The 26,877-nt window shown below is 37.1% G+C and overlaps 1 protein-coding gene across 7 annotated transcripts; it reads right to left on the bottom strand.

The window, feature by feature from the left end:
* On the bottom strand, positions 1–22,522 carry LOC108978472 (protein melted). Of its 7 annotated transcripts, none has more exons than XM_018948790.1 (16): positions 22,395–22,522; positions 19,573–20,235; positions 10,698–11,088; positions 10,337–10,588; positions 7,705–7,879; positions 7,476–7,639; positions 7,183–7,392; positions 6,949–7,112; positions 6,518–6,882; positions 5,827–6,462; positions 3,639–3,751; positions 3,306–3,558; positions 2,665–2,816; positions 741–869; positions 358–639; positions 1–279 (listed from the first exon to the last, which is right to left on the bottom strand). In XM_018948790.1, exons 3-16 carry the CDS (start codon positions 10,965–10,967, stop codon positions 22–24), a joined length of 3,423 nt encoding a protein of 1,140 aa, XP_018804335.1. In that variant the 5' UTR covers positions 10,968–11,088; positions 19,573–20,235; positions 22,395–22,522; the 3' UTR covers positions 1–21. The 7 variants fall into 7 exon arrangements, with proteins under 7 accessions (XP_018804335.1, XP_018804334.1, XP_018804330.1 ...); XM_018948789.1 differs by having other exon boundaries at positions 2,665–2,834; positions 5,827–6,456; XM_018948785.1 differs by having other exon boundaries at positions 2,665–2,834; positions 19,573–20,144; positions 21,371–22,521.
* Between the last annotated feature and the right edge of the window lie 4,355 nt (positions 22,523–26,877).

Here is a 26,877-nt window from a genome sequence, read left to right as displayed (position 1 = left end):
ATATTATTAATGTATGTTTTACTAAAACGATGGCTTGCTGCTGCCCATGCCACGTGCGGGCAGACTATTTGTTTTCGCAGTGGGATTATCACGGGCCTGCGAATGCGCCACCACAATGCTTAGGCATTGCACCCATTCCTCGGCATTTTTGCCGTCCTTGGGTTTGAGTATTAATGTCTGATCGGCGGTGAATATTTCGAATGCTTTCGGTATGTTGCGAGCGCCGCGCGATACCTTGACGGAGCGTATTTGATTTACGTCTATGCTTTCGCCGCCACTCTGTAAGGATTACAGGTTAAAGAAAAATTGTTGGTTAGATAAAAAAAAAAAACTTTTGGTGAAGTCACTTTAGCTTACCGATCCTTTACATGATAAATGTGCGCCAGAGAGCGTAAAATATCTTGTGCGCCAACGTCGAAATAGACGCCATTTGCCTTTCTTTTCCTTCAGCTGACCCTCGATCATTGGCTGATTGCTACCATTGAGAAAGCCAACGGCTTTATCGGGATGATTACACAGCAGACAACCCCATTGGTATTCTAATTCATTGCAATTTGGGTTGGACGTGTCCGTCTTGGAGACTTCGAACACATCCAAGAAGCCAGAGTGGCGTAATTCGTTAACGAGAATCTCACGATCCTTCAATCAAAAAATATTTTTCGTATTCCGGAAAAAATATTAGCAAAATAAAGATATGTAATTATTTTTAATATACCTATTTAGTAAAGATAAATACAAACCTTTGCATTGGGAAACTGGCTGGTGACCAATTCGGTGAAACTGCGGTTCTCGCACTTGAGTATTTGCCAAATGTTCTTCAAATTGCTGATACCGGGCTCACGAGTACTAAGAACGGTTTTTTCTTTCACCTAGTTGAGGTATATTAAGTAAAATATATTAAATATTGACGAAAGGTCTCAAGCTTAAAACTTAAATATATCTACAGGTTTCTCAAAAAAAAAAAAGAAAAAAAAAAAATATATATATATATGTAAATATAGAAATAAAACACAATACTCAAAAAGGCAAAATATGTCTAAGTAGAAATTTTTCAGATTCAAATGAGGTGGATGGTCGACGGATTAACTGTCTTTGTATGGTAGACCTTTGTTTGATATATTGTATATAAGAAAACACGGAAGAACGTTAACTTCGATTGCACTGAAGCTACAGGGTCTATTCGGAAAGTAACAGGACTGAGTGGATCTAAAAAAATGATTGAAGCAATCTACATCTGGGCTGTAGGGCGGTTACGGAAGCGTTGGGATGCCGGCCTTGGTTAGGTAGCTGCTCACAAGAAAGGCGGTGTGAGCTGGGGCGTTGTCGTAGTGCAAGTTCCAATCGGCTGCGATGTCTTGTCGGACCCGATTAACCCATTTGAGTCTCTTGACAACTTCCACCGTAAAACTTGACGTTGACAGTTTATCCAGGTGGAAAATATTCATGGTGGACAATACCTTTAACGTTAGAAAAGACAATGAGTATTATTTTCACTTTGGATTTGCTCATTCACCTGCGACCTCTTCTCGGCCCTCCAAAAGCCTGCTGCCACCGAAATATACACTTCTTGCTAAAGCAACATCTGATCATATCAAACGTCTCTGTCGCAGATATACCGAGTTGCACACACCAAGTTTAATCGCGTTTCTCTGATCTAACATATCATAGAAAGACTTCGCGCGAAAATGTTTGTCGTGACTCTTCAGGTGTTAGGAGACAACTGACCAGCCGCTTGTTCGTTAGTTTGAAACGCCCTCTACCGAATCCAGTCGGTGCGCGCACGCTCCGAAGTACAGTCGCGGTGGTAGAAAATCAGTCCTATTACTTTGCGGACAAACCCTTTAAGATACTCTTCACAATTAAAAAAATTGTCCACACAAGGACTAAATTTTGATTAATCAGTTTCTATGCCAGAATTATTATATTGCGGTTCGATCTGAACAATGAAAAGTACGTAACAATCTCGAATGAGAGGTTTCCTTTTGATGTCGTCAATATATTTCGTCAAATAAAAAAAGTATTCATACAAGGACCTGATTTTAAGCGTTTTATTGGCATGGAAACTGTATGCCGATTTACTGGTTTATATTGATCCGATATCTGCGGTATGAAAAAATGAGCAGCTCTTGGAGAAAAAAGGACGTGTGCAAAATACCCGATCGATATCACAAAAACTGAGGGACTAGTTTCCATATATACAGACAGAGGACATAGCTAAATCGGCTCTGCTTGTCAGGCTGATTACAATGTATATATGTAGACACATTCCATAGGGTCTTCAACGTTTTCTTCTGGGTCTTACAAACTTCGTAGTATACATAATATCGTTGACAAAGTGTCTTAATATCAATGGAGTAGCTGTTCTAGGGGCAAAAACATCTAAATCCGCTATAAAACGATTTAATCCTGGTGTGTTCGCAACGAGCTTTCGCATGCCCACTAAGCCCTAGCTAAAAACTATTTCTTATAGTTCGGACCAAATTTTTGCGAAATCATTAAAAAGGCACATACTAAAGAATCGAGAATCCGTATGACCACAAGTATTAACATGCCTAAATGAATTCAGTTGCCATGTTATTTCAATTTAAGGTTATGAACATCTTCATATATAAAAAATATTTCCACAAATGGTTTGTCAAGTAAATATTTAAATAAATTACTTACATAATGTCGCACTTGGAAATCCAAAAACATTAAATGTATCCAGGTTTTGGGGTTGCGCGTGCGCATCGTAAAGCAGGCCTTCGAGTACATACAGTGGGGGCCGCGTATCTGACAGGCGAAGTGCAGTTTGGCAACCTTTTTCGTGCGACGCTCTGCAAATTCATTCGAAACTTTTTGATGTAAGTACCAGATGTGGGGGGAAGTGGAAGCATACAGCGATAGTTTGATGGCAGACGACGATGACAGACAAGTAGACATACATATATACGTATGGTATATAAATACATATGTAGGATAAATGTAACAGCAGTACAACGGGAACGAGACGAGAATGAAGAGATAAAGTTTGAATTAATTAAAGTATAATGGAAAAATCAAAACGCAAATGAATTAGTAAGCATTTTGCAGTGAAATTAAGAAAGGAGTAGACCAAAATTGACGAAAATACAATTAGTTTAACGCATACGTGTAATATGACAAATTATGATATTGTTGTTGTTATTTAGTACTGAGGTAACATTGAGACACAGAGCTACATACTAGCGGTTAATTTATAAAATTAGTTCCTGGGTTTTTGACTTCTGCTCTCTGTTTTGATGTTTTTTCTCTGCATTATGTATAATAAACACACGTATGCTAACCTTCAATGCTGCAACGCGTTGGCGGCGGCAGCGACTGTGATACATCGTCCATGTACGACTTAATTGAACCGAAATGTTTCTCGCAGAATTGCTGCACCGGATCGCGCATTATCTGATAGGGTTCAAAAGTGCTCATACGTTGATCCAAAATACAGCTATTGTTTGCATTGAGTAGTGTACGACTAGTGTTGTTGTTGTTTCGCCGTGGTGTCATATTGGTTGTGGGTCCGGAGACGATCACTTCATGTGTACTCTGCGCAAAAAAATTTTGGTTAGTTTGTTGGTAGCATGTATAACTCATACGTCGTGGCGTACTAGGTTTCGAGTGCTTACATTTCCATTTACGGGTAATTTCATCACAGACTTCTGATTGCCATTGTTTTGTTGAGGCAGTGCTGGCGAGGCGTGATGCACTGAAACTGCATTCTGTGGTATGGAAATTGAACCTGCAGAATTGAAATTTTATTGTGATCATTTTGCAATTCCATGGTTTAAACTGGATTTTTAGTGGCGGTTTTTTTGTTGCATCAGTGAGAGAAGAGCGAGCTTAAGGGGTTAGGTGGGTTTCAGAGGTACAAAAAAAAGGTATTTTTACGATATTTTTTAATACAAGCAATCATATATTTGAAAAATATAATATGTTATATCAAAGGTATATGTTCGAACAATATCTCCTGAAATATCGATACAAAAATGTTGAAAATTCCACCATTGAGACCACATTTCCCTGGGTGTCTCTTAAAGAAGTGCTCTCTCCAAGCTTTTGAGATTCTGTGTAAGAAGGCTGCAGAAGGCTCTGGCCAGAAGCAAGACTGAGACAGTACTAGAGATGCGATGGGACGTATACGACCAGCGCGGAAGAAGAGCTATGGCACTTCTGCAGACGCATTTTCCGGAAACAATTCAGGACGACCAGTGTCTACACGAAGTCGAACACAAACCATTTCGCTTAGATTATTACTATGGACTCAATCAATTGTACCAGCTACCAGAATAGCAGAAGGATTCGTTTCGGTACTACAAGGCACCCTCAGGGTAGAGTGGTAACCCCCATGTTATGGAGTCTTGTCGTGAACGACCTACTAGTTTTGCTAACTGACAAAGGAATCCGCTGTCAATGTTACGTGGATGACTTATTGTAAGATATTGCGAATTGCTAATATGAGTTCGCGAACCTTCATTGGGATACTGAGCCCATAATTTATGTTGATATTTTCGCGTTGAAACCCTAACGTTTCGTTTTCATAAGTTTAATGGGTTGCGTATGGCTACTGGTTGCAAGTACTATAACCGTATATCGATTGTCATTGGATAGAACCAACGTTTAATAATTGTACAATAATTCGTAGAAATCATTAGGTTAAGTAGATTTGAGTTAATTTGTATGCTCATAGTGATTGTACTGGATTTCTTATCGTTAAATATCTTAGTATGGAGTATATTATTTACTAAAACTTTAAGAACAACTCCACCGGCTGCTCTTAAACTTATACTAAACCTGCCACCTATAGAATTCTTCGCAGAAAACTGCGCAGCAAAATAGGCGGGACGACTACTGGCTGCAGGAGAATTTACATTTAGAACATTCGGGCATAACTCGGGGGATAAGTGGGGTTGGCTAAACACCGACTACATGATCTTTTTTCAACTGGGAAATAAAGTTGAATGTAAACATGGAGAAAGATGGCTGCGTAAAGGTATGTTAGTAAAGCGCAATACTCTAAATATCTATATTGATGGCTCGAAGATGGACGATAGAGTTGGTGCGGGAATATACTGGCCATCATAGTTAGGCATAATTCAACTTTTTAATTTGCCGGACTACTGGAGTATATTTCAAGGTGCAGTCTTTGCTAATGCACTTGCGGGCAATTGCGGAGTCAACATCATACGTAGACATCCAAGTAGCGATCAAGACAGTAACTTCGTATCGCTTATAAGCCAGAAGTGTCTTGGGAAGCAGCATGGCAGTGGAAACTTCATTTCTACTAGGTGGCAGGCCACAAAGGCATTGAGAGCAATGCAATAGAGGATGATATTGCCAAAAATCTTGTGCGGTTAACATTCGAAAATGTGATCAACATTGGGAAACCTCTGCTTTGTCTATACGACGATCTCGACCGGAAGTACACAAAATTTTTCTTGGCACTCGATAGAAAATACTGTATGAACATGATGGGTATATTAACTGGTCAGTGTCTAGTAACGACATACGACCGCAGAATGGGGATGACAGATCGAGAAGGCTGCAAGGAAATGTCTAAAGTCGAGCACCAGGGAAACAATGGAGTATCGTAGACCTGTCATATGAACCTCATATGGTATCTCAAAGAACCAAAACCGGTGTGGTTTATTGGCTTACCAGACTATCCTACACTAACTAAGTATTATTTACTAACTATCTACTAAAAAAAATTCAGCTTGAGATTGCTGTATAGTGTAAAAAGAGATAGAATATCAAAAAATGTATGACTGGCCACCCAGTTGCTCTCTCTATCCAAATCCTACATTTTTCACTCACCAATTGACTGATTTAATGCATCAGTACTATATTTTAACATCGCCGTGCTTGAGTTCAGCAATGTAGTAGGGCCCTGTGAGTGCGGTCTGACTTTAGTGGGTGACGTCGTCACTGTGACACCACCAGATGTCACCTGTGTCGAAGGAATACCCCATTTATTGTGACCAGTAATAATGACATTGTTACTCAGCGGTGGCACAGGTGTCACATATCCTGGACTGCTGGGGCTGGTCGGAGTTTTGGGCAACGCACCAGCGCCTACAGTTGTGGTGCTGGCGCCTGTAGGCGTTTGTACCACTACATTGCCGCTAGATTGCGAATTATTTGCATTGTTCGAGCTTGAACCACCATTTTGGTTAATATGCTGTGATGAGCTGAGTCGCGTCATACTCTTGTGCAGGCCGCCCACCGAGCCACCGGCGACATTGAGACGCGTCATGCTGCGGTGCGTATTGCCAGTCGGGTGCAGACGACCAGTGCTGCGCGAGTCTCCCAGCTTGACGCGTCGCGTATAACCAGTATGTGGCGGAGTGGGTGGCACAAGCGGCGGTGCACCTGTCACGGCAGCGTTATGACTCTGTTGTATAAACGTTGTGTTTGTGTTCACGGCAGTTGGTTGAGTTGGTTGAGCTGTTGCTAAAAAGAAGAGATTTGTAAGTCAAAGTGTCACTTAGACTTTTTTGTAACTTACGAATTTTTAAATGTGCGCTTAGTAAAGCCTTGCGACTGCCATCCTTTGGACTGCTGGGGCTGCTGCGACTCTTATTTTTGCTCTTGTGCATGCGACCTGTGGTGGCAGTGGTTGCCGCCACCGAGACGGTTGTTGGGCTGGTGACTGGATCGGCAGTGATTGGTATCGATGTGGCTGAGGTGTTGGGCACATTATTATGATTGGCCGTGGCTACTGTATTCAGCACTGTGGCCACCACTGCTGCAGCTGCAGTTGGTGTTGGCGGTGGCGGCTCTGTTGGGCTATTCAAATTCACAATTGTCACGCCACCTGAAGTCTTATTGCTTACATCCATATTAATGTCGGACGTGGAGAGTTTCTGCTGACTGTTAAAAGAAGTTGCGTTTATTGCTTTTGATTGTCTTAATATAATTTATATTAGTTTGGCTCACCTTAGTGCGTTCTTTTGACGTACACAAGCGAGCACCTTATCGGTGAACAATATGGGAAATGATGAGCATAGCTTGGTGGCCTCCTGCAGTAAATTCGTTTGTGATGTGCGATCTGCATGTGGCAAGTGTTCTAACACAAAATCAAGTGCGTACTGGGCGTGTTCCTTTAAGCATGAAAAAGTAGGAAACTATTAACTTTCACAATATTTATGGTATTTACTGTCTAATCATCACCTTATTCGTGCGTCCGGCGGAAGCGAGTATTTGAGCTGCCAAGGAAACGGTATTCGGATTTGCTTTGCTGGCCGCTTTGATTTTTTCGCAATGTTCAACTATCAAAAGCGGGCGCTGCTCTGAAATTTTCAGTAAAATCTGCATTGTTATTGTGGCAGTTTCGTTGTCGTACAACAATTCGCACAGACGTGGCACGCAGTTTTCAAGTACCTAATTAGAATTATACAAGCATATAATGAAATTTATTTTATATTGCAAATTTCCTACTGGTAATGGGGTTCTCTTTCACTCACCGCAGGTGTCTTTTGCGCAATAAGCAAATATAATTGCAAAACAGCTAGTTTTTCCTGTGAGTCACACTGTGGCAGCAGCGCAATCAGTACTGGTGCGTGAGGCGACACTTCATCTGGCGAAACTTCGTAAATTTGTGAAAGCACGCGCAATAAACCGAAATTACCTATAAAGATTACATAGTATAATATTTTGTACAGTGTATTAAATGAAGTGTATGATATAACTTACCAGACATAATGGAGTCCATAATGGAAGTTACATGTGGGCTTAGCAAGTAGGCATAATCGATGGCTGCTAAGGAGAGATAACTTGCCAAGTTTCGGGACAATTCACGGTTACCTTTCGGCAGAAATTGCACGGCGACTGGTAGCGAGATTTTCATCAGCTCCTTTTTGTCATAGTTCTGCAACTCGGTGAGGAGATAAATTAATAAAGTAATGTTTCTATTATAAGGATTATTTCTAAGTGAAGAACAATTTTTTTATTGTTTAATATTTATTTAATGTAGTATTATTAGTGACCAACAACGAAATGAAATAAGAATAGAAAATCATTTTATTAATTCATATTTAGTAATCACTTCTACTTAATGAAAGAGATATTTGTTATTAAAATTTGCCTTTTTATGGTTGTTGAGCGTTGATTTATGCTTCGCTTGCTTCAAAACCCGGTAAAAGAACCGTAAAATGAAGGAGATCGAAATAGCTATCATTCTAAAGTAGGTTAGAATAGTTTCGTGGGGTCTTCTCGTGCATTTTACCATCAAAACAGAAATGTCAGCACTTAGAGTTTTCATAGAAGATAGCTGCTACTGGCTTTAACAAAATCTGATGTACTGACGTGAGAATTTTTGATTGAAAAATAAGGCTTTTTTGATTTTAAGTCAAAATAACGTTTTTTCTTTAAGGGATTACATAGGTTTACGTTTTCCAAAAAATCGATTTTTTTTATTGTCTTATTATATTTTCTTAAATTTTCAGGTTGATCCGAGTAATAGTTTCAGAGATGAAGCATTCAGAACTTGTGCGCTCGAGGCTAGCTAGGCTAAGCGCGCCGTCTTTTAACGCGTTTCCCTCGAATCTGTGTTTTTGAAGTCAATTAGCATGATTTCTCAGGAACTACTCAACCGACCTTCATGAAGTTTTGCACAAGTCTATGAGATACAATACTTAAAGACTTGGATGAAGGATTTTTTTTTCGATTACAACTATTTGAAAACAAAAAAATTCTCGAAATTTTCACTGAAATTTATTATTATTGTTTGGCGCCTACTTTTTTTCCGGACGGTCACCGGAAATGGCGTCGCAATACCCAAGTTTAAAATATTTTTTTTCCAAAAACTTCAGAATTTCTTTGTAAATAAATATTTAATTTTTTATATGCTGTTTTTTACTCGAGGAAACCCATGCAAACCCCTTAATATTTTATTAAAAAAATACATTGTGTTTGGGACATAAGAAGGTTATGTGGAAAAGGTGTTGACGCAAAAGTTCTAGATCTTTTCGTTACCTACAACTGCGCTATATAACTTTTTTCTATATTTGTTGGAAATCGAGTTCAACCGTTTTTAACCCTTTAAAATTAAACTACGTCCCTAATGACACTACATCTTTTAATTGTGATTTTATCTTTCGTTTTCAATGGGTTTCATTACTATGATTTCTTTTTAATTTAAATTTTTCGCGAAAGCCCATTCGCCGAAATATGTTTTTCCAAGTTGGAAAGATGTGCTAAATATCAAATCAAAATAATCATTAGTGTTTAGTATATTATTGTATTTCGAAGTTCATAAAGTACATTCGGTAATTTTTATGATGAGTGAAATTATTCAACAAAGGAATCAAATTTCAGGTGCCGAAACATTCAGGTTGTTATAATGTTTTTTCGCGAGCAAGTGTCTTGATTGATAGAAATTATTCAAAGAGGGTAGAGGGGGCGTTGACAACGAACCACGTCCAGGACGGCTATCAACATTAACTGATGATCAACACGTCAATAAAATAAAGAAAACGGAGCCAGAGAATCAAGGATTAATAATCAAAGATCTTACTGGCATCGTTGGAATATCGTAAGGATCATTTGCGTTTAAGAAAAGTAAAAATATGGTTGGCTCTAAAATCAATAAATTTTTTGGAAAAAATAGCGTCACGTTAACGTATGTGAAAGAATGCTTTATTCCTACCAAGAAACCATGGAACGTATTACTGTTGGCGAAGAGTCTTGGATCTATGCTTACGATCCGGAAACAGACAATCTATCAGCTGAATATCGTGGCAAAGGTTAGCCGAAGCTGAAAAAAGCACGTCAAAGTAGGTCAAAAATCAAACATATATTGACAGTTTTCTTGGATTATCGAGGTGTGGAGCACTATGATTCCCTTTCGACCGGCCAAACTGTTACCAAGGACTATTTGAGTGTTATGCGTCGTTTGCGCGTAGCTATTCGTAAAAAGAGGCTGGAAATATTTTGTACCACGATAATTCCCGTCGAAGACTGCATTGATTTTTCGTGAGTTTTTCGACATATTTTCATCCAATATCGTGCCGCAACAACCGTATTCGCGTGATTTAGCTACGTAGGACTTCTGGCTATAGGGAAAACTCAGGCGACCGACGAGGAAACCGTTTTGGAAAATTGAAAACATTAAACGTGAATCGCGCATTGAAGGCTAATCCGGAGATACTTTAACAACTGGGAACAAAGTAGATTATTTTGGGGCGGACGACATAGTTTTTAATAGTAAATTAAAAATTCTAAAATTGTAAACAAAGTCTTACTATTTTTTGCTCATAGTAGTAAAAATATATTTTTCTTTAAAAAATACAATTTCAGCTTGCTTGTTATAATGCTTTTAACTTACCAAAAATATACTCGAGATAATATCGGCGGCGATTTTGGCATGTGGTGGATCCTCTTTAGCCGTTCCAGCCGGCTGGAGGTTCCACAACAAGCATGTCTTCAATAAATCAACCAATGCGGCACAATAACGTTCTGCAGTCTTTGTCTCGCGTATGCAAGAGAGCACACGAGTAACACAAATCTCCACTACTGACTGATCATTATTGTTTTTGAGGTAGTCCGGATGTGAAATAATCGGACTGATGTCGGAAAGCTTTTTGGGATATAAAAGAAAGTAGTTTTTGTATAAGGTTTCTACGAATACCATAAATAAATATATGCATATATGTAGTCTTAGTAAATTGATATTATTAGTAGCTTACCACTTCGCTGATGTCGTTGACGATTTCCGAATCTGGTACCGAAAAAAGATCGCCAGCACGGGATAGATCACGTTTGGAGAGTACTTTTGTGAAGAGCTCGTGCATTTTTCTGTTGTAGTTTTTTTCCTTTTGAGTCTGCGTATTCAAGAAGTGTCTTTTTTGCTTTTGAAATGAACACAATGCTTGTGAAAATGGTAATGGTTTGCTCTCATGTGCGCAAACATATACATGCGCATATACACAACTTTCAAGAGTCCTATTTATGTGCATATGTATGAATGTAAGTAAGTGTATGGTGGCCTTAGTTAGTTCAGTCTATACATTATTAGGCAGCGATCACCGAAACGGCGATGAGCACATTTAGCACTCTTTAATCCCCTCTGCGATGGGACTGCAATGGGAAAAAAGAATAATACATTTAGCAAAAAAAAAAAAAAAAAAAAAAAAAAAAAAAAAAAAAAAAAAAAAAAAAAAACAAAAAAACAATAACAACAAAATCACTTGCACAGAACTTTTTAATGTCCACAGACGAATTTTAAATAGATTTCGTCTGAAAATAGTTTTTCAATGAGTTTCTGCATTCGCGCACAATTTCGATATTGCAAATGCTTGTGTCTTCTTTTTCTTCAAATGCGTGTGAAATCTATATCAATTCACTAACTTCAAGCCTTTATAGTTATTTGTGTCATTACTTTGCTTCGAGTTCAACAGGTCCACAATTTCACGGCTCCTCTGCAGCACAACAGCAATGGTCGAATGTGACGTTACAACAATATGTAAACCATCTAACTTCGTTTCTACAAGCAAGTTCACATTCGCTTTTCAGGTGAAAGGTATATTGTAACTGGCCGCCAACAGCTCACTCTCCGCCGCCCGTCACACTCTTGCCACATACCTCAATTAATTAGGTTCGAAATGGGTACTCAAGAATAAGCATATTCGATGGATGTTCTCCTCAACTACACATTTGTTGTTGTTACTTTAATTTATTTTCTTCTCTTCACTTTGTTGATATTTGCAACACTTGCAATTTTTTTCGCTGAGGTAATGAAATTCTTGTGTAAATAGTACTTTCTGCACCCAGTATTGGGGGTTCCCCACAACTGGTACATGTTGAAAAGTTAATTGATTAAAATAAAAAATTATATGTGCTCTGGTATTCCGTTGGGTCTAGTGATATGAAGTTTAGATAAGCTCTAGTGAACTTACTGGCGCTTAACGTCTTTTTACCGTCGGTGGGGTAGTAGAGAAAGTTGGATAAGTCGATTTAATATGAGATAAGGTATATGACAATCTCTTCATTTAAACTATAGTCGTACATGTTTTTTTTTTATAACAACCTGATGTTTCATAGTGAAACCTACTTTAAGATACGTTTTACAAATCGCTCTGTAAATGTCAGAAAACCAACTTTACCTATTTTTGGCAATATTACATGCTTTTGTTTTGCCACAGACATACTAATAAAATGTTGTCTAAAGGTCATTAAAGTACAATCACCAATCATATGGAGTAAAGTCACGCGGATTCGGGGCTAGGGCAATTTTATCCATTTCAGTAAAACACTCTCTCTCATTTTCATAGAGATAACTCACATGTTAACCGATATATCGATATATACGGTCATCCGGAAGTTCAAAAATCACACACAGATATATCATTGTCAGGAAAAGATTATTCCTGAATTTCAATTATATGTCTCATATATTCACCGATTTTGTGGTAAAAACTCAGCGGTGCCACGCCCATTGTCCAATTTCAGCTCTGGTGCTTATAAAGCTGTCTATGCAATCTCGAGGTTAAGATTTAATGTCTCTGGCGTATTTCGTTATTGATTTATCGTGTTTTAAGAAGTTGTGGCACTCCAATCTACGAACTCGGCCTTACTTTTTTCCAAGGGACATGTTTACCAATCTTTTTACTCAAGTTACAGTTTGCACGGACGGACGGATAGATATAGATTTCGACTTTTCTCGTAATCCTGATCAGTTTTATATATATATAACCCTATATCTCTAACGCTTAGTTTTGGGTGATACGTACAACCGTTAAGTGAACACAGTTATTAAACTCTGTACCAATATGTTGCAAGAGTAAAAAAATTAAGGCTTAGAAAAATATAACAGATCGATAGGAATAGCTAAACATTCGAGAAAGTCTGATTTGTCCAGACTTCTCTTCCAATTTGAGGTGTGGACCTTCAACGAGAACGATGAATGGGATGATTGGTTTATTTCTAAATTGTTTCCACTTTATTGTGAACGAAAGATTGAAAAAATAAAACGAATGAAGAATCCGTAAAATGAAATATAGCAAGCTAAATAAATAAAATAAATTGGAATACACTCACGAATTTTTTTCAGTGCTTACAACTTGCTTTAGATTAGCAAAATACCTTGAGGGATTAACATATACTGGAAGTGGATTTAATTGCTTTGCTTTAGTTAGTACATACTGAATTACATAAATGAGGTGACTGTGACAATGAGAAATGTTATGTGTACATAAGATGTTTAGGCCTTTACATAAAGTACTACTGTGAGCGAAAAATAGTAAGACTTTCTTCAAAATTCTCAAATTTTTTATTTATTCTTAAAAATCTACGTTGTTCCCGAAAAAACTTTCAATGCGCCTAGCGGTTCACGTTTAATGTCTTCAATTTACTCAAACTGAATATACAATTTTGGGGTACAAAAGTATATCCAAGTTTCGATCAGGTATATTATTGGATTATTCTAAAAAAATGATCTTTGCCATAATAATCTATTATAAGCAAGTTCGAATAATATTTGCATAGTATTGATTCAAAAAGAGGGGCAATATGATGTGTTTAGGGTTTTCCATCCGCTTTTTGTTTGTTCAGTTTTCTGATGAGAGCATGTGTGGTGCACTAAGGTCCACTCCAACCATGACACTCAACGCCATCAGACTCAGAGAATCTGGACTCCTTAAAGAACACGTGTAAGAGCACTCGGATATCCTGACACACTTTGATCTCATACTGGATCACTTGGATCATGGAGTCGCCAAACCAAACTCTGTCGTCCCTTTCTCTGCCCATATACCGGCGAGGGAGTTTTGGATGGGAAAAAGGTGTTGGAGAGGTAGTGAGCTTCTTTACGGATGAGTCAAAGCTTGGGGAGAAGATTGGTGGAGGGGTTTACTGACAGGACCTCTGTAACAACTCCAACTTCTGACTAGCCCTTATCTCATTAACAGTGGGTTCACGGCTCGTCAAGTTGGCTCGAAGTGCCCAACCTCACTATCAATAGCATCGAGTAACTTTGTGATAAAGCTGGTATAGGTGCCAGGGCACAGCGGAATCGCAGGAAACTGTAAAGCTAATAAGCTAGCAAAGTACCTTAGAACCGCTATCGGTAGAATGGGAGTGGGTCGGAGTATTCTCTTGTATTCTACTACTAGATAGGTGGGATTCGCGGACGCTTGGCCAGTGCTGGGCCACCAACGGTACATGCGCTATCACAAAAGCTTTTTGCCCGTCGTCATCTGCAGAACTTGTATGGATGAAGTTGAGACGGAAAAAAATTAACACTGTCTTCGTGATTGTAATGAGTTTGAGAAGTCAACTTACCGAACTGGCGGGAACGGAACTCCTGTGCAAATTTGTTTTTGCTACTAAGCTAATTTATTAAATCGAACGCAGGAGTTCTTCTTTTCTATGGCTTCACAAAGAACTAAATATAGCAGTCCACGTGCGGTCTTTGATCAGCAATCTAACCTAACCTATTTGATTTCATATGATACACACAATTATTGAGGGGAACCGTTTCTTTTTTATCGGGACACGTTTGAATAATTACTGTCAGTGTTGTATTTCGAATATTTATTCGTAAAATTTTACATAATTCATCGAATGTCATTAATATTAATGGACCATTTGTTTTAATAGAGATCTCGACTATGTCCTCCCAAAGAAATTCACAAAAACATGCCTATTTTTTACATGAATTAACACTCTTCCCTTTTTAAAATAGGTATAGGAATAGAAAGGAATAAAAAAGAATCTGAAATTTACTATGGACCACCTAACTTAACCTCAAATCTGCTTATTAAATTAAAAGTGGCATATGTTCATAAAGCAATTCGCAAATTGGGTTTGCGTGTGTGTTAGTGCAAACAGAGTTACATAATATTGGCGATATCAGTGCCAGAGTCGCTGTATGAACTCGGCGATCAACGCTTCATGAACAAAATGCATTCAATTTATTAGTCGACGTAATACGATACAAAGGAGTTAAACGTGAAACATACATGCAAGGGACATATACACAAACTCTTTTTCACGTCTGCAATCTTATAATACAAACAAATCGAACGGCCTGGGTTCGTATTGCAGAAATAACCGGATCGATTGAGAGTCAGTCAGGTTGGTAATCGGACAGGCGGGAAAACCAGCTTCGTAACCAGACGCGGAGACGCAACAATGCTTCCTGCTTAGTGGCATGCCAGTCGGCCGTCTTGTTGCACATTTGTTGCGTAGATGTTAATGTGCAACACACATGCACACCCTTGCTGCAAGTAATAAATGGCTGTTTTTGTTGCTACTAATCACGCTTGCGGCGAAAGAGAGGCAAGCAACAGCTGCACATAAATATTTTATACAAACGGCAATTTCAGTTATGAACTAACAGCTCACACAGAGTTGTAATTGTAAAATTATAACTGCTTTTTAGCTTTATCGGCTGGAAACGTTTTGGCTAACTTTTACAAATTTATTTTGCGAAATGCTGCTCCAGAAAAAACTAAAAAATATGGTCTATTAATTATGGTTAACATTAATGTGCTTAATTTTAGCAAGACTTATTTTTTCGATAAACAGCCGTTTTTTAACCAGAACTGAACTGGCAGATGTATGCTAATCAGACATTGAGAAAGCGGCCCTAAGTCTCTTATTCACAGACCATTTATAATATAGTAAAAGGAGGAAAATATCATACGACCCGAATATGTAAACGTAACAATTGTGACAAGGCTTTCAATATGGTTTTAAGAAAGCCGGTATAAGGAAACTGTGGGACGGCGTTTCAAGCTCCCTACGCATAGCTGCAAACGAAACCATTGGTTTTCGAAAAAGGCAAAAGAATATCTAATATAATGAGGCGTGTTATATCGCAGTGGAGTGAAAACAGATCTATCTCTTAGCGTCATAATCGACTATAACACGTGCAGCATAATATAGATACCGACAGTTGAGAGCCCAGAGCATACTGAGCATGCGTAAGAGCGGACGTTCCTTTGCCCGACCATGAAGAAGTTCGAATAGCAATTACGCGTCTGAAGAACAACAAAGCGGCGGGGCGGATGGATTGCCGGCCGAGTTATTCAAACGCGGCAGCGAAGAACTGTTAAGGAGCATGCATCAGCTTCTTTGTAGAATATGGTCGGATGAAATCATGCCCGAGGATTGGAATATAGTGTGCTTTGCCCAATCCACAAACAGGGAGACCCCACAATCTGCGTCAACTACCGTGGGATAAGCCTCCTTAAAATCGCATATAAGGTTCTATCGTGCGTATTGTGTAAAAAATCAAAGCCCACTGTCAGCAAACTAATTGAACCTTATCAGTGTGGCTTCAGGCCTGGAAAATCTACAATTGACCAGATATTCACTATTAGCCAAATCGTGGAAAAGACTCGTAAAAAGAGAATCGACACACACCACCTTTTCATCGATTTCAAAATCACTGTTAACTTGTATTATAACGGATATTAATGGGTTAATAATATTGTCAAAACTTCTTTGTAAATCCTATATGTAGGTTGCCTTTTATATTTTGGGAATAGCGATCCTTTAATCTACGGTTGATAAATGTTATATGTCATCAATATTCGAATACGAATGGGCAAATAAAGAAGAAGAAGATCCTTTATTAATGAACTAAAACTTCTATAAACTTTTGCATGCGTTCAAATCAATTTTCGAAGGACTTGGTTGAACGGAATTATTAACGATGATACATGTAGAAAGTGCTGGCAAGAAGCATGAGAGAGAAGCTGAAAAATACCTCTTCTACTGCTATCCGGCCTTATTTATAACTCGGCTTAGATGTTTAGAAGCTTCATAGTTCAAGGGACTGGATAAAAATATCAGAATTAAATATCCAGTCATGAACAATGTAAATTTCAGCTCGTATTAAACTGAATCTTCATCTGGCATGGCATAGCATCTATAGGGTTATATATGGCATGACATTCAGCCAGTATAACCAAACTTAACCCATTTATGTAAATGCTTMAAAATATTAAAAAAAAAAAAATTACTCTAAAATACACCGTCACTTTATAATCATTTAGGCTTCACCTTTTCTGCTTTCCACAGAACGTATAGTACAGTTGCAAAGAAAAATATTTTTCTGGTGACACCTTATATGTAAGTAGATAAGGCACATACATACATAGGTCTTAAACTTTAAAGCTTAGGAGTGGATTTTCCCATGACAAGTTGAATTAATTAATAAACGGTTTGGCGTAACAAATCGAAGAAACTCAATTTAGAGATAAGTACGTTTTAATTAATACTGATTTACACGCGACGAATTGGTGGGAACACATTTATTATTTAAATTTAACGCTGCAGTAAAAGAAGATGAATCGGCTTGTGAACACAAGATCGTGAAAGCAATACCAGTATTGGCTGGAACGGATGGCAGAGAATAATTTATGAATTTAAGAATAGAATCAAAACAATAACTAAATTAAATTACCAAAAAAAAAAAAAATAATAATAAATAAATAAATAAATAAAACAGCAGAGCCGGAAAGTAAAAGTTCGCTCTTAATGTGTAGAATACCAAAATATGGCAGTAACAATAAATGCAAAGCTAAATATTGCAGCGAAGCGTGTATAAATCTGTCACTCCACACATATTCCCAAATATGTATAGCTCCATTTGTGCTCTTATGCATATATTCAAACTGATTCCGGAAAAAACGGCAGGTAAATGTGAGAGTTATACTTGTATAGGTTCAGTGAAAAAATAAAAACAACATAAGAAATAAACAATAATAATTAATTTTATCGAGCAAAAATTTTGGAACAAAAGAGTAACTAGAGTAGTCAAAGAATATCTCATTCGAAAAGTTACAGTAAGCAGTAAGGCTGTTGAGAGACATTCTACTGGCAGACAATGCCAATATTTAAGAATAGCGTTGTATATACCATGTACAACAAATGCATAAATGTATGTATGTACATATAAAACATGTATTGTTTACTCTTCTGGAAATATAGTCTGTAGGAAATTCTATGATTTTTGAAGTGATTGTTTTTAAACGGTATTTTTAGTAACAGTGAGCTCCTTGAAAAAAGAGTACTAATGGCGCCCCCGAGACGGAGCGTCTTACCTCGTCTTCCTTTCCTAAATGAAACTCGGTTTGAGTACACGTATAAACATCCACTTTAGGCAAAATATACTTTGTTAAGTAAAGTAGCTGTTCTTGTGAACGCAACTTAAAATGTTATTTTTGAGAAATTAACAATAAACATTTTTCTATTGGCAATCTGAAGTAAGGATGATTTCATAAGCGTTTCGGTAAACCTGCCCTAACGTAATCAAAGGTCTAGTAACCGTAACATTTTTCAGTCATTCTGCGAATATGATGTTAGAGCTATTTCTAGCTAATTTTGAATTGCTAAATTTTGTTTAGCGAAGAGGCCCATTTCTGGTTTAAAAGGTATGTAAACAAAAAAATATGTCACACTTGGGACGTAGAGCAACCTGAAGAAATTCAGGAACTGTCATTTCATACAGAAAAAAAGGTTTGGTGTAGTTTGTGAGATAGTGCAATCATTGGTCCATATTTCTTCACAAATGTGTCCAGTGATACCTAAAATTGAAGCTCATGATCTCGACGACATTTGGTTTCAACAAGATGACGTCACTTCTCACAATCAAATAATTTATTGAGAGAAGACTTCGTTGAGCAGATAAATTCACCGACCGATTGATCTCAAAGATCGTGTGATATCACACCGTTGGACTTTTTCCTGAGAGCATATGATAGAGTTTTTATATTCTCACAATTCTCCTTCGATTTAAGTCTTGGAGCAAAATGATCGAATGAGTCATCGAAAATTGAAGTCAACTGATGGACCATCTAAGACATAGCCGCATTCTTTCGAATGATAATAAACATTCCTTATAAAATTTGAAGTTTCTCGCATCGAAATTGTCACCAGCGACACCGATCTTGTAAAACAGTCAACACAAATAAAATATCATGTTTTACGCAAAATTTTCCTGCAGAGTGCAAACACATCTCACCAATACTAACGCAACATTCGGCAGTTACTAATATTCAGTGGTAATGCAGACACCTGAAAGAATTTGCTTACCTGTCACCTCACATATTGCGTCTGTGAGTTTGTGTGCAAATAGGAGTATGCGTGTGCAGCTACATTTGAGTGAGCGAGTGGGATGAGAAAAGCGTTTAAAGCAAGTAGTTGCGATACCAACCCTGTATACAATAAACATACATATGTACACATATTTATATAAATACGTACGTACATATACAAATGAGGTGAGGAAGCGGCTGGTTGAATTAACAAATTTGTATACCTTCGATGGCAGTGATTAGTAAAAGCTCAATTAAACTGATTATGTGAAAATGCCAAAGTGTTAAGTGGCAAATTGGACTGATTTATGTAGAGCAAAATATTAAAATTATAAAATTTCTGCACAAATTAAAAATATAATATTTTATAGTTTTCTTAATTTTTTTTTGTGCAATAGTTGCAGTTGATGGAATTTGCATTTCAAAATATATTGCACATTAATATTGTACATTGTGGACGAGTGCATTTGTTTTTGTTTGACAATGCAACAGTGCATAACGGTAATTTGTTACTTACCACATATGTAAGCAGCACCAGCACATAAGCTATTGCTTACATGCTGGCGACTGAAGCGTGTTGGTGGTTGCCTCAAAAAGGCCAACAGCTGTTTGGGCCGCCAAACGTTCGCTTTGCAGAACGCGCGTACACTGTGCGATCAGTGAACTGGTGGTCAAAGCAGCAGTGCTGTATAAAGTGTGTGTGTGTTGTGTGAGGGAAATGCTGATTTGTAGCGGTTAGTGAGGTTAGCAGTTGGACGCTGGTTTAGTTGGTTTGAAGTGGTGATTGAATGGAACGAGTTAAGATTTGATGCGTTGGATTGTGCGCTGCGGACCGGTTGGCTGACTTTTGACGGACACTATAGTGGCGCGCTTGTATGGCAAATGTTTGTACGCTGTATAAATATGTGCGTTCACTTGTTAGTCTGCGCGAACGTTGGTTATACGTGCACATGCGCAAGTGCTCTACTTGTATTTGTTGGTTTTCTGTTATTGGTAGTTAAATAGTTGGTTTTTAGTTGAGTTGGGGTTTATTGCTGCAACGTAAATGCAGCGTGTCGATAAATAGTTGATCATGTAGATACGTATGTACTGAAATTACGCTTATATAGGCACACATGTATGTATATATCGTCATTTGAAATGCAAAATAACGTAACATCACATTTCATAAGTTTACAGGCTAAGGAAAAACGATATAATAGAAACCACTCATATTGAAACAAAATTTGAGTTTTGGTTATAAAATGGTTATATATTGGTTATGTATTGGTATATAAGACAGCAATGTTCGATTTTTTTGTTTTGATGATATGTTGTTTTGCATTTTAGGTGACTATATGTAGAAATGTGGTTTTAAGTGCGTATATGCCAAACTATGCAGCAATTGCTATAAACTTACATGCATTTCTTTAAAAATATTTACTTTTATGCTTTATATGCATAAATATGTAGATATGTATGTATATGCGGTGACCTCTTCTCGCCAACTATTTATTAACAATTGATTTTTTTTGTTGTTTTGCTGTGCGATATTCACGTTTTTTTTAGCAAAATCTGATTTGAGTTATCAAGGCATGCATATACATGTATATATGTATGTACACCTACTCACACAAACGTGATATATGGAAATATACACATAAGCACGCACATACATATACGAAAAACACACATTTAACATATGTTTGTATGTATTAACACACTAGGAAGCGGCGATTTATATCTTGAGCATGACGACTGTTTGTTGTAGCTGTTGTGCGCGGTTGATGACGACGATAAATTTTGTTTTATTTGTCATTTCTGTAGGTAACTTATATACATTGATATCCATACATAGATATGTATATGTTTGCACGTTTCTATTAAAATATATATTAATTTAAAATTGCGTATGTATATATTTATTAATGTTTATTTATGTTGTATTATTGATACACATAATCACCTTAAATATAAAATAACGTAACATCACTTTTCGAAAGTTGATAGGCGAAGGCAAAACAATATAAAACGAAAATAAAATTTGAGTTTTGGTTATAAAATGGTTATATATTGGTTATATATAGGTTATATGGTGGTTACAACTGACAGCGCAAGCTAAAGAATTAATGCTACATATGTACATATATGTAACATGTTGTAGTGAATCGAAACCAATAAGAAATTCATTTTCGATTTTTTTGATGATACGTTGTTTTGCATTGCATTTTTGTATTTGTTTTGCTTTTTTATCTATATATTTATTAAAAATATTATTAGATATATATATATTTTATTTATAACTGTTATCACAAATATTTTATACAGCGTTATACCTTATCACTTCCACTGCTTTTTGCGATCTTCACCATAAAAATGCATAATTTTGTGTTCAGCGCATTTCTGCTAGCTCGAATTTCAAAGCGTAAACAAATTTTTATTTTAGCCAAAAACACTCACAGTACAACAGAATGCACGAAAACGAAAAACACACACACCCAAGCTTAAACGCATGTACACAACAAAAGCAACGATAACTGCAGTTGCACTTCATTTGTTTTGCTGCAGGGGCAACTTTGTCATTTGCGCTGATATTGCGAATTTTTGTTATTATTTGTGTAACAAATCAGCAACAAGATAGACGTGCATAAATGAACAACAACACTCTTCTTTAAATTGCTCAAAAAATATCACCGCTGTATCGTTATTCCACACATGAAACAACAACAAAGGATACAAGCCGTAAGTTATAATAAGGAAATGATTAAAATATGCGCGTAGTTATTCGTTTGCGGTTTTTTTCACGGCACCACCCAGTCCGGTTAGCGCTGTTGTACCAGTTTTGTTCAGTTGGTTTCTTTTTTTTACAACTTTTTTTGTGTTTTACTTGCTGGTTTAGTACCTAGTGCCATAAAATTTAATGCCTTTACTCGCTCAGTCACTCACGTATTTTGCTCTTTATCACTTTTTTGTGTAGTATTTTTTATTAAACTTAAGATTCTTTAATTTCTGCAACTCTTGTGGTATATATAGTACTTATAGGTATTTTTTTTTTCAATTGCGGCGCATTTATCTGCCAACTTTGATGATGGTGGCCAAAATACTTAAAAACAAGAACAAGCCAGCCATCGACGGCGCTGGTAACGCATCAGCAATACAAACAAGTTCATTATTCTTCGCTTACTTGTTGTTTTGCGTTTTGTTTCACTTCACATTTGTTATCGTTGTTGTTTTATTTACTCTTTTCCCCACTTGTTTTATTCACCACCTTTGTCTGGTGGCTGGTTCTGGCCCGGCGGCGGCGACAACTTTTTTATTGCTCACTCACACTCACTTGTTTGGTCACTAACAACAACTTACTTGTGTTTTCACTGCCTGCCTGGTTGTTTGCAGACATCCGCTTATCGCCCAACGATCGAACAAACGCGAATAAGCCAACTTGTAGACTGATTTGAAGCGCCGCATCGTAAATGGCAGAAACCGACCGCTCAGCGCAGATCGCACCTCACTAACTTGTTCATTTGTCATTGTCGTCGTCGGCACTCTGCTCAACCACCACTCGTGCCTCGACAATTGACAAATACTCAGCGTCAAGCAAGCGGTGGACTCTTATGGTAGCATGCATTCGTATATGTAGAGGTGGGAGCAGATAAATAGAGATCAGGGCCAAACGTTTGCTACCAGTTTGTTTTGTACCTCTCACTTCCAAACACACACACACATGTACACCTGTCTCTTATACACATCTAGATGTGTATAAGAGACAGCGTATATGTAGAGGTGGGAGCAGATAAATAGAGATCAGGGCCAAACGTTTGCTACCAGTTTGTTTTGTACCTCTCACTTCCAAACACACACACACATGTACACATGTGTTTATTCACAATATACAACCCTGTTGGAATTTTATTTTAGTATATTTGCGATAAAATTCGGATATTTCAGTCAGGTGCATTCATCCTCTTGCTATTTTAAACCACTATTAGTTTAAGATAGATAGTTGAAGCGGTAGAACTTGAATACCAAAAAAATTTGCCCTACCTCAGTTGCCTCAGAGATGACATATTTTGATTTTTATATCTACTCTAATGAATATTAAAACAAGAGTAACTCTTACAAAATAAAGAGGTTTCCATACAAGAACTTATTTTGATCCCTCAGTTTCATGGCATCTATATCATAAGGTAGTCCGATCTGGAAAATTTCCTTGGATATTGTAGTCATGTCTTGGGCAATAATCTATGTCGAATTTATTGATAATATACTGTCAAGTAGAAAAGGTTTGTATGACAGCTAAATGTTATATTAGTTCGATAACGCCGGTTCTCACAAAGGATCAGCTTCTTAGAGAAAAAAGGATATGAGCAAATTTTCAGATCCATATTTCAATAACTGAGGGACTAGTTCCCGTATATATAAGAAGCACTTATATAACATGGGCCCAGCTTCAGAAAGCCTGAAACTCCAGAACACCTGGTATTTGATCGCATAGCAGTCTGCAGCCCCAGGATAAAGGCCCTTGGATCCACGTTTCCAAATAAGGATCACATCGACTCACGAGCCCGAGCCGAGTGGATTATCTCAGCGACAAAGTATCCATGAACTTAACTAAATTTTTGGCGATGAAGCTCTATCAAAGACCAGTGAGTTCAATCGAAGTTGTAGGTCACTCCAAGATGAATTTCGTCTAGCTCGTTCAAAATCAAATGTAGTTCCGGAAACTATTGATGCTGTGCGCAAACTCTTGTTTCAGGATGGTTGTGTGAACCATCGTGAGATTGAAATTACAGACATTAGTAGCATCAGAATACATTCAATATTCCAAAAAAATTTGACTGCAAAGAAGAAAATCATGTTAGATCCCACACATTTTTTCGATCGCTTGAGAAGTGTTAAAAAATATGAAAGCGTTGCTTCAAAACACGTATAATCAAATGGTATAGTCTTGGAAATACTGAAGATGTCATAACCATACCACTAGTGTAATGTAGACCAGTAAATTTTGTGTGGCACATTACCGTTTTTTTCAGGAATCTTTCAAGAAATCAGGAAAACTTATCCCGACATTGCGAAACTCTCACATATTGACTGAAACAACTTTGAATACATTGATTTCATAAGTAATCCACGGTAAAGTCTTGAACTTTACGACGTCTGAAGAGTGGGTTGTTGCGTACAGAACGCATATTTTGGAAATACCTCAATGAGAGTGACAAAAGTGCTTCAACGATTAGTTCAAACGCAGGCAAAAATTTACAGATCTTGATAGAGAATATTATGAAAAACAATTAAAGGATTTTCTCTAGTCATTAGTTAAACCTATCAGAGAACAAGTGAAAACTTCTTTATTACATATTATTAAATATGTGGGCCATATCCAAAATGCTTATAAATAGCTCGAAGAGAGTTAGAAAGTGATTATATTACACATCTTGCAAATGCTAAATTCTATCTAGTCAAGGTTAAGACTATCGCTTTGAATTCACATTCAGAAGGATTTCAGAAAAAATTAATATTTTTCTTTAATGGACTCTTTCGTACGTTGATACTTTCCATCGAGGGTTTTTATGCTCATATAAAATGTGAAAAAAGCTGGTGTCTGATAAGTAAACGCAACATTCACTCACCAGCAATCTCTCACGCTCTCACTGAATCAAAGAGCATATTGCAGCAGCGTTCCTTTATATATGTATTCTTGTACAATTACCAATAAGCGCCGGTGGCAATTTGGATATATCATTCATTATACCTGTTATCTCTTAGTACCCACAAACACATGCATACCATGTGAGTGGGTACACTCTCATTCATTCCTGTGTGTTTATGGCACTGCACCTATGTACATTGAATTCATGCTGGCCGTTTGCCATTCATTCATGAAAACTCTGCAATAGATGTACATGAAAAGAGATAAACATTTGGTGTACCTTGAATTATGCCTGCAGCTCGTTTTATTGTCGTCTCTTAGGGGCGAACTTTATAGTACCGAGCTAAATGTGTTGGCCAGCGAGCGATAAAACTGCACACAGTTCTGGATTTTTCGTCTCACCTGTTGATTTGTTTAGCAACATTTGTTGAGAAACCAACAGTTGATGAGTTTTGAAAGCACTGAATTAATACGAATACTTATTAGAAATGTAAGCATTATTGTACTCGGTTTGGTAATTGTAACTCCAAATCGACTAAATTTTCGATTTAAATAGCAGAATTACGATTAAATATATTAATATAAGTATCGGAAATATTCCCTTAAAGTAATTAATCAAAAAAGATAAATATCTAAATACACTAACTGTATTTTAAAAAGAATAAATAAAGGAAAAAAAGATTCCAATTTGTCAAATCAGTGTCAATGCTTTTGTTAGATGGTAAAATTTAACATTTAACTAGTAGGCAGAAGGGCACGCATTCCATGTTCAAACAAATGTTAACCGAGTTTTGATTATTATACTTAACATTTATCTTATTCGCATTGGTTACAGAAGAGGTACTTCGGCCGAAAGTATCAAATCTCAAAAAATTCTAAATTTAAAACTGGAAAATCTAACCTCAGCAAGTGAAGTCAAAGCTATGAGCGGGTATCTTCATTCAATCTTGTTCCTGACCGTTTCTTAAAGACTTTGATTCTTAAATGTATTGATTATTTAATTAAAAATAGATACAGAAATGTTTATAATAATCTCTCTAACACTTCTATTGAATCAAGAGTTCATAATTTGAGGTTAGGGGCGATATTTTTTTTTTTTTTTTTTATCAAATATTTCTCTTCTTATATAACCGAGCAAAACGTTATCTTAAATATATGTAACTAATGTTAAATATGTGTGTCATGATACAGAAAATTAATTAAAAATATTGAATTTTTTGTTTCAACTCTTTTTGCCCTGAGCATAACGTATACTTTCTTAATTCTGGATGCTTGACTGTGATTTTACTAATTTGCAATTATAAAATTGTATCGCTGCAATTTCACAAATTTAAATTTGTAAAGTTGAAATTCTTTTCACTCAGATGTTACTGAAGTTTGCTGCTTAAGTCTTTTGTTTCAAATTATTCCATATAGAGCGGACTGTTAACCTGTTAGTCAACACGAAATATAAGGCCTACTTTTTATCACCAGTAACAACCGCTTTAGAAATGGATCGGCTTCGTTGCGTTTAGGAAATGGAAATTCTATCTATGAAGTTTTTTTTGTGTGTTTTGTGGCACCCTTACATAAAAGCTATTGTTTTATTTTTAACTCTTGAGCAATCTAAATATTTATAATAATCGTGCACGACCGTCATGTGCACCGACGACTTCTTTTATTTAATCGCTGAAAGCTGCGCGGCAAAATCGGCGCGGTGGCATATAGAATGTTCAGACATATAGTAGCTCGATGGTAACGATGATCTGGCAAGCATCGACTGCATGATTCCAATTATCAATTGGGAAACAATTTTCCAGGTGAGTACAGAAAAAGACACCCTTTTAAGCAGTCAGATTACTGCAGTATATTTCAGATAGAGATTTTTGCTACTGCGGATCTAGCCTCTAATGATTCAACAGACAACTTCGGAGTTGACATCTGTATGGACAGCCAAGCAGGAATCAACGCATTAACCTCATGTCACATATCGGCTTGGAAAGCGAGGCAGCAGTGCAGAGTGGCGCCAGAACAAAGTGGGTACACTACTACTGAGTGTTGGGTGGCAAAGGCATCGAGGGCAATGAGAACTTGCGAGTTGAGTGAAGGGGTGCGTAATGCTCATAATGTTTTCCTTACAGTAAAGTTAAATTGTTTGAAGAATATTTTTCTGGTTACAAGAAACTTCAACAGGGATTAAAATAGTCCCGATTAAAA

This window comes from Bactrocera latifrons, unplaced genomic scaffold (genome assembly GCF_001853355.1).
Source record: "Bactrocera latifrons isolate USDA-ARS-PBARC rearing strain unplaced genomic scaffold, ASM185335v1 scaffold_122, whole genome shotgun sequence".
Lineage (NCBI taxonomy): Eukaryota > Metazoa > Arthropoda > Insecta > Diptera > Tephritidae > Bactrocera > Bactrocera latifrons.
This window is presented reverse-complemented; position numbering and strand designations above follow the sequence as displayed.

Bases quoted from the DNA above. Each gene is read 5' to 3' on its own strand.
- LOC108978472 (XM_018948785.1), bottom strand. From the start codon at position 10,967: ATGCACATAAATAGGACTCTTGAAAGTTGTGTATATGCGCATGTATAT. The intron at 7,393-7,475 runs GTGAGTGAAAGA...AATTCTAATTAG, and splicing joins TTGCGCAAAAGACACCTGCG to GTACTTGAAAACTGCGTGCC. The intron at 3,559-3,638 runs GTAAGCACTCGA...TTTTTTGCGCAG, and splicing joins AATTACCCGTAAATGGAAAT to AGTACACATGAAGTGATCGT.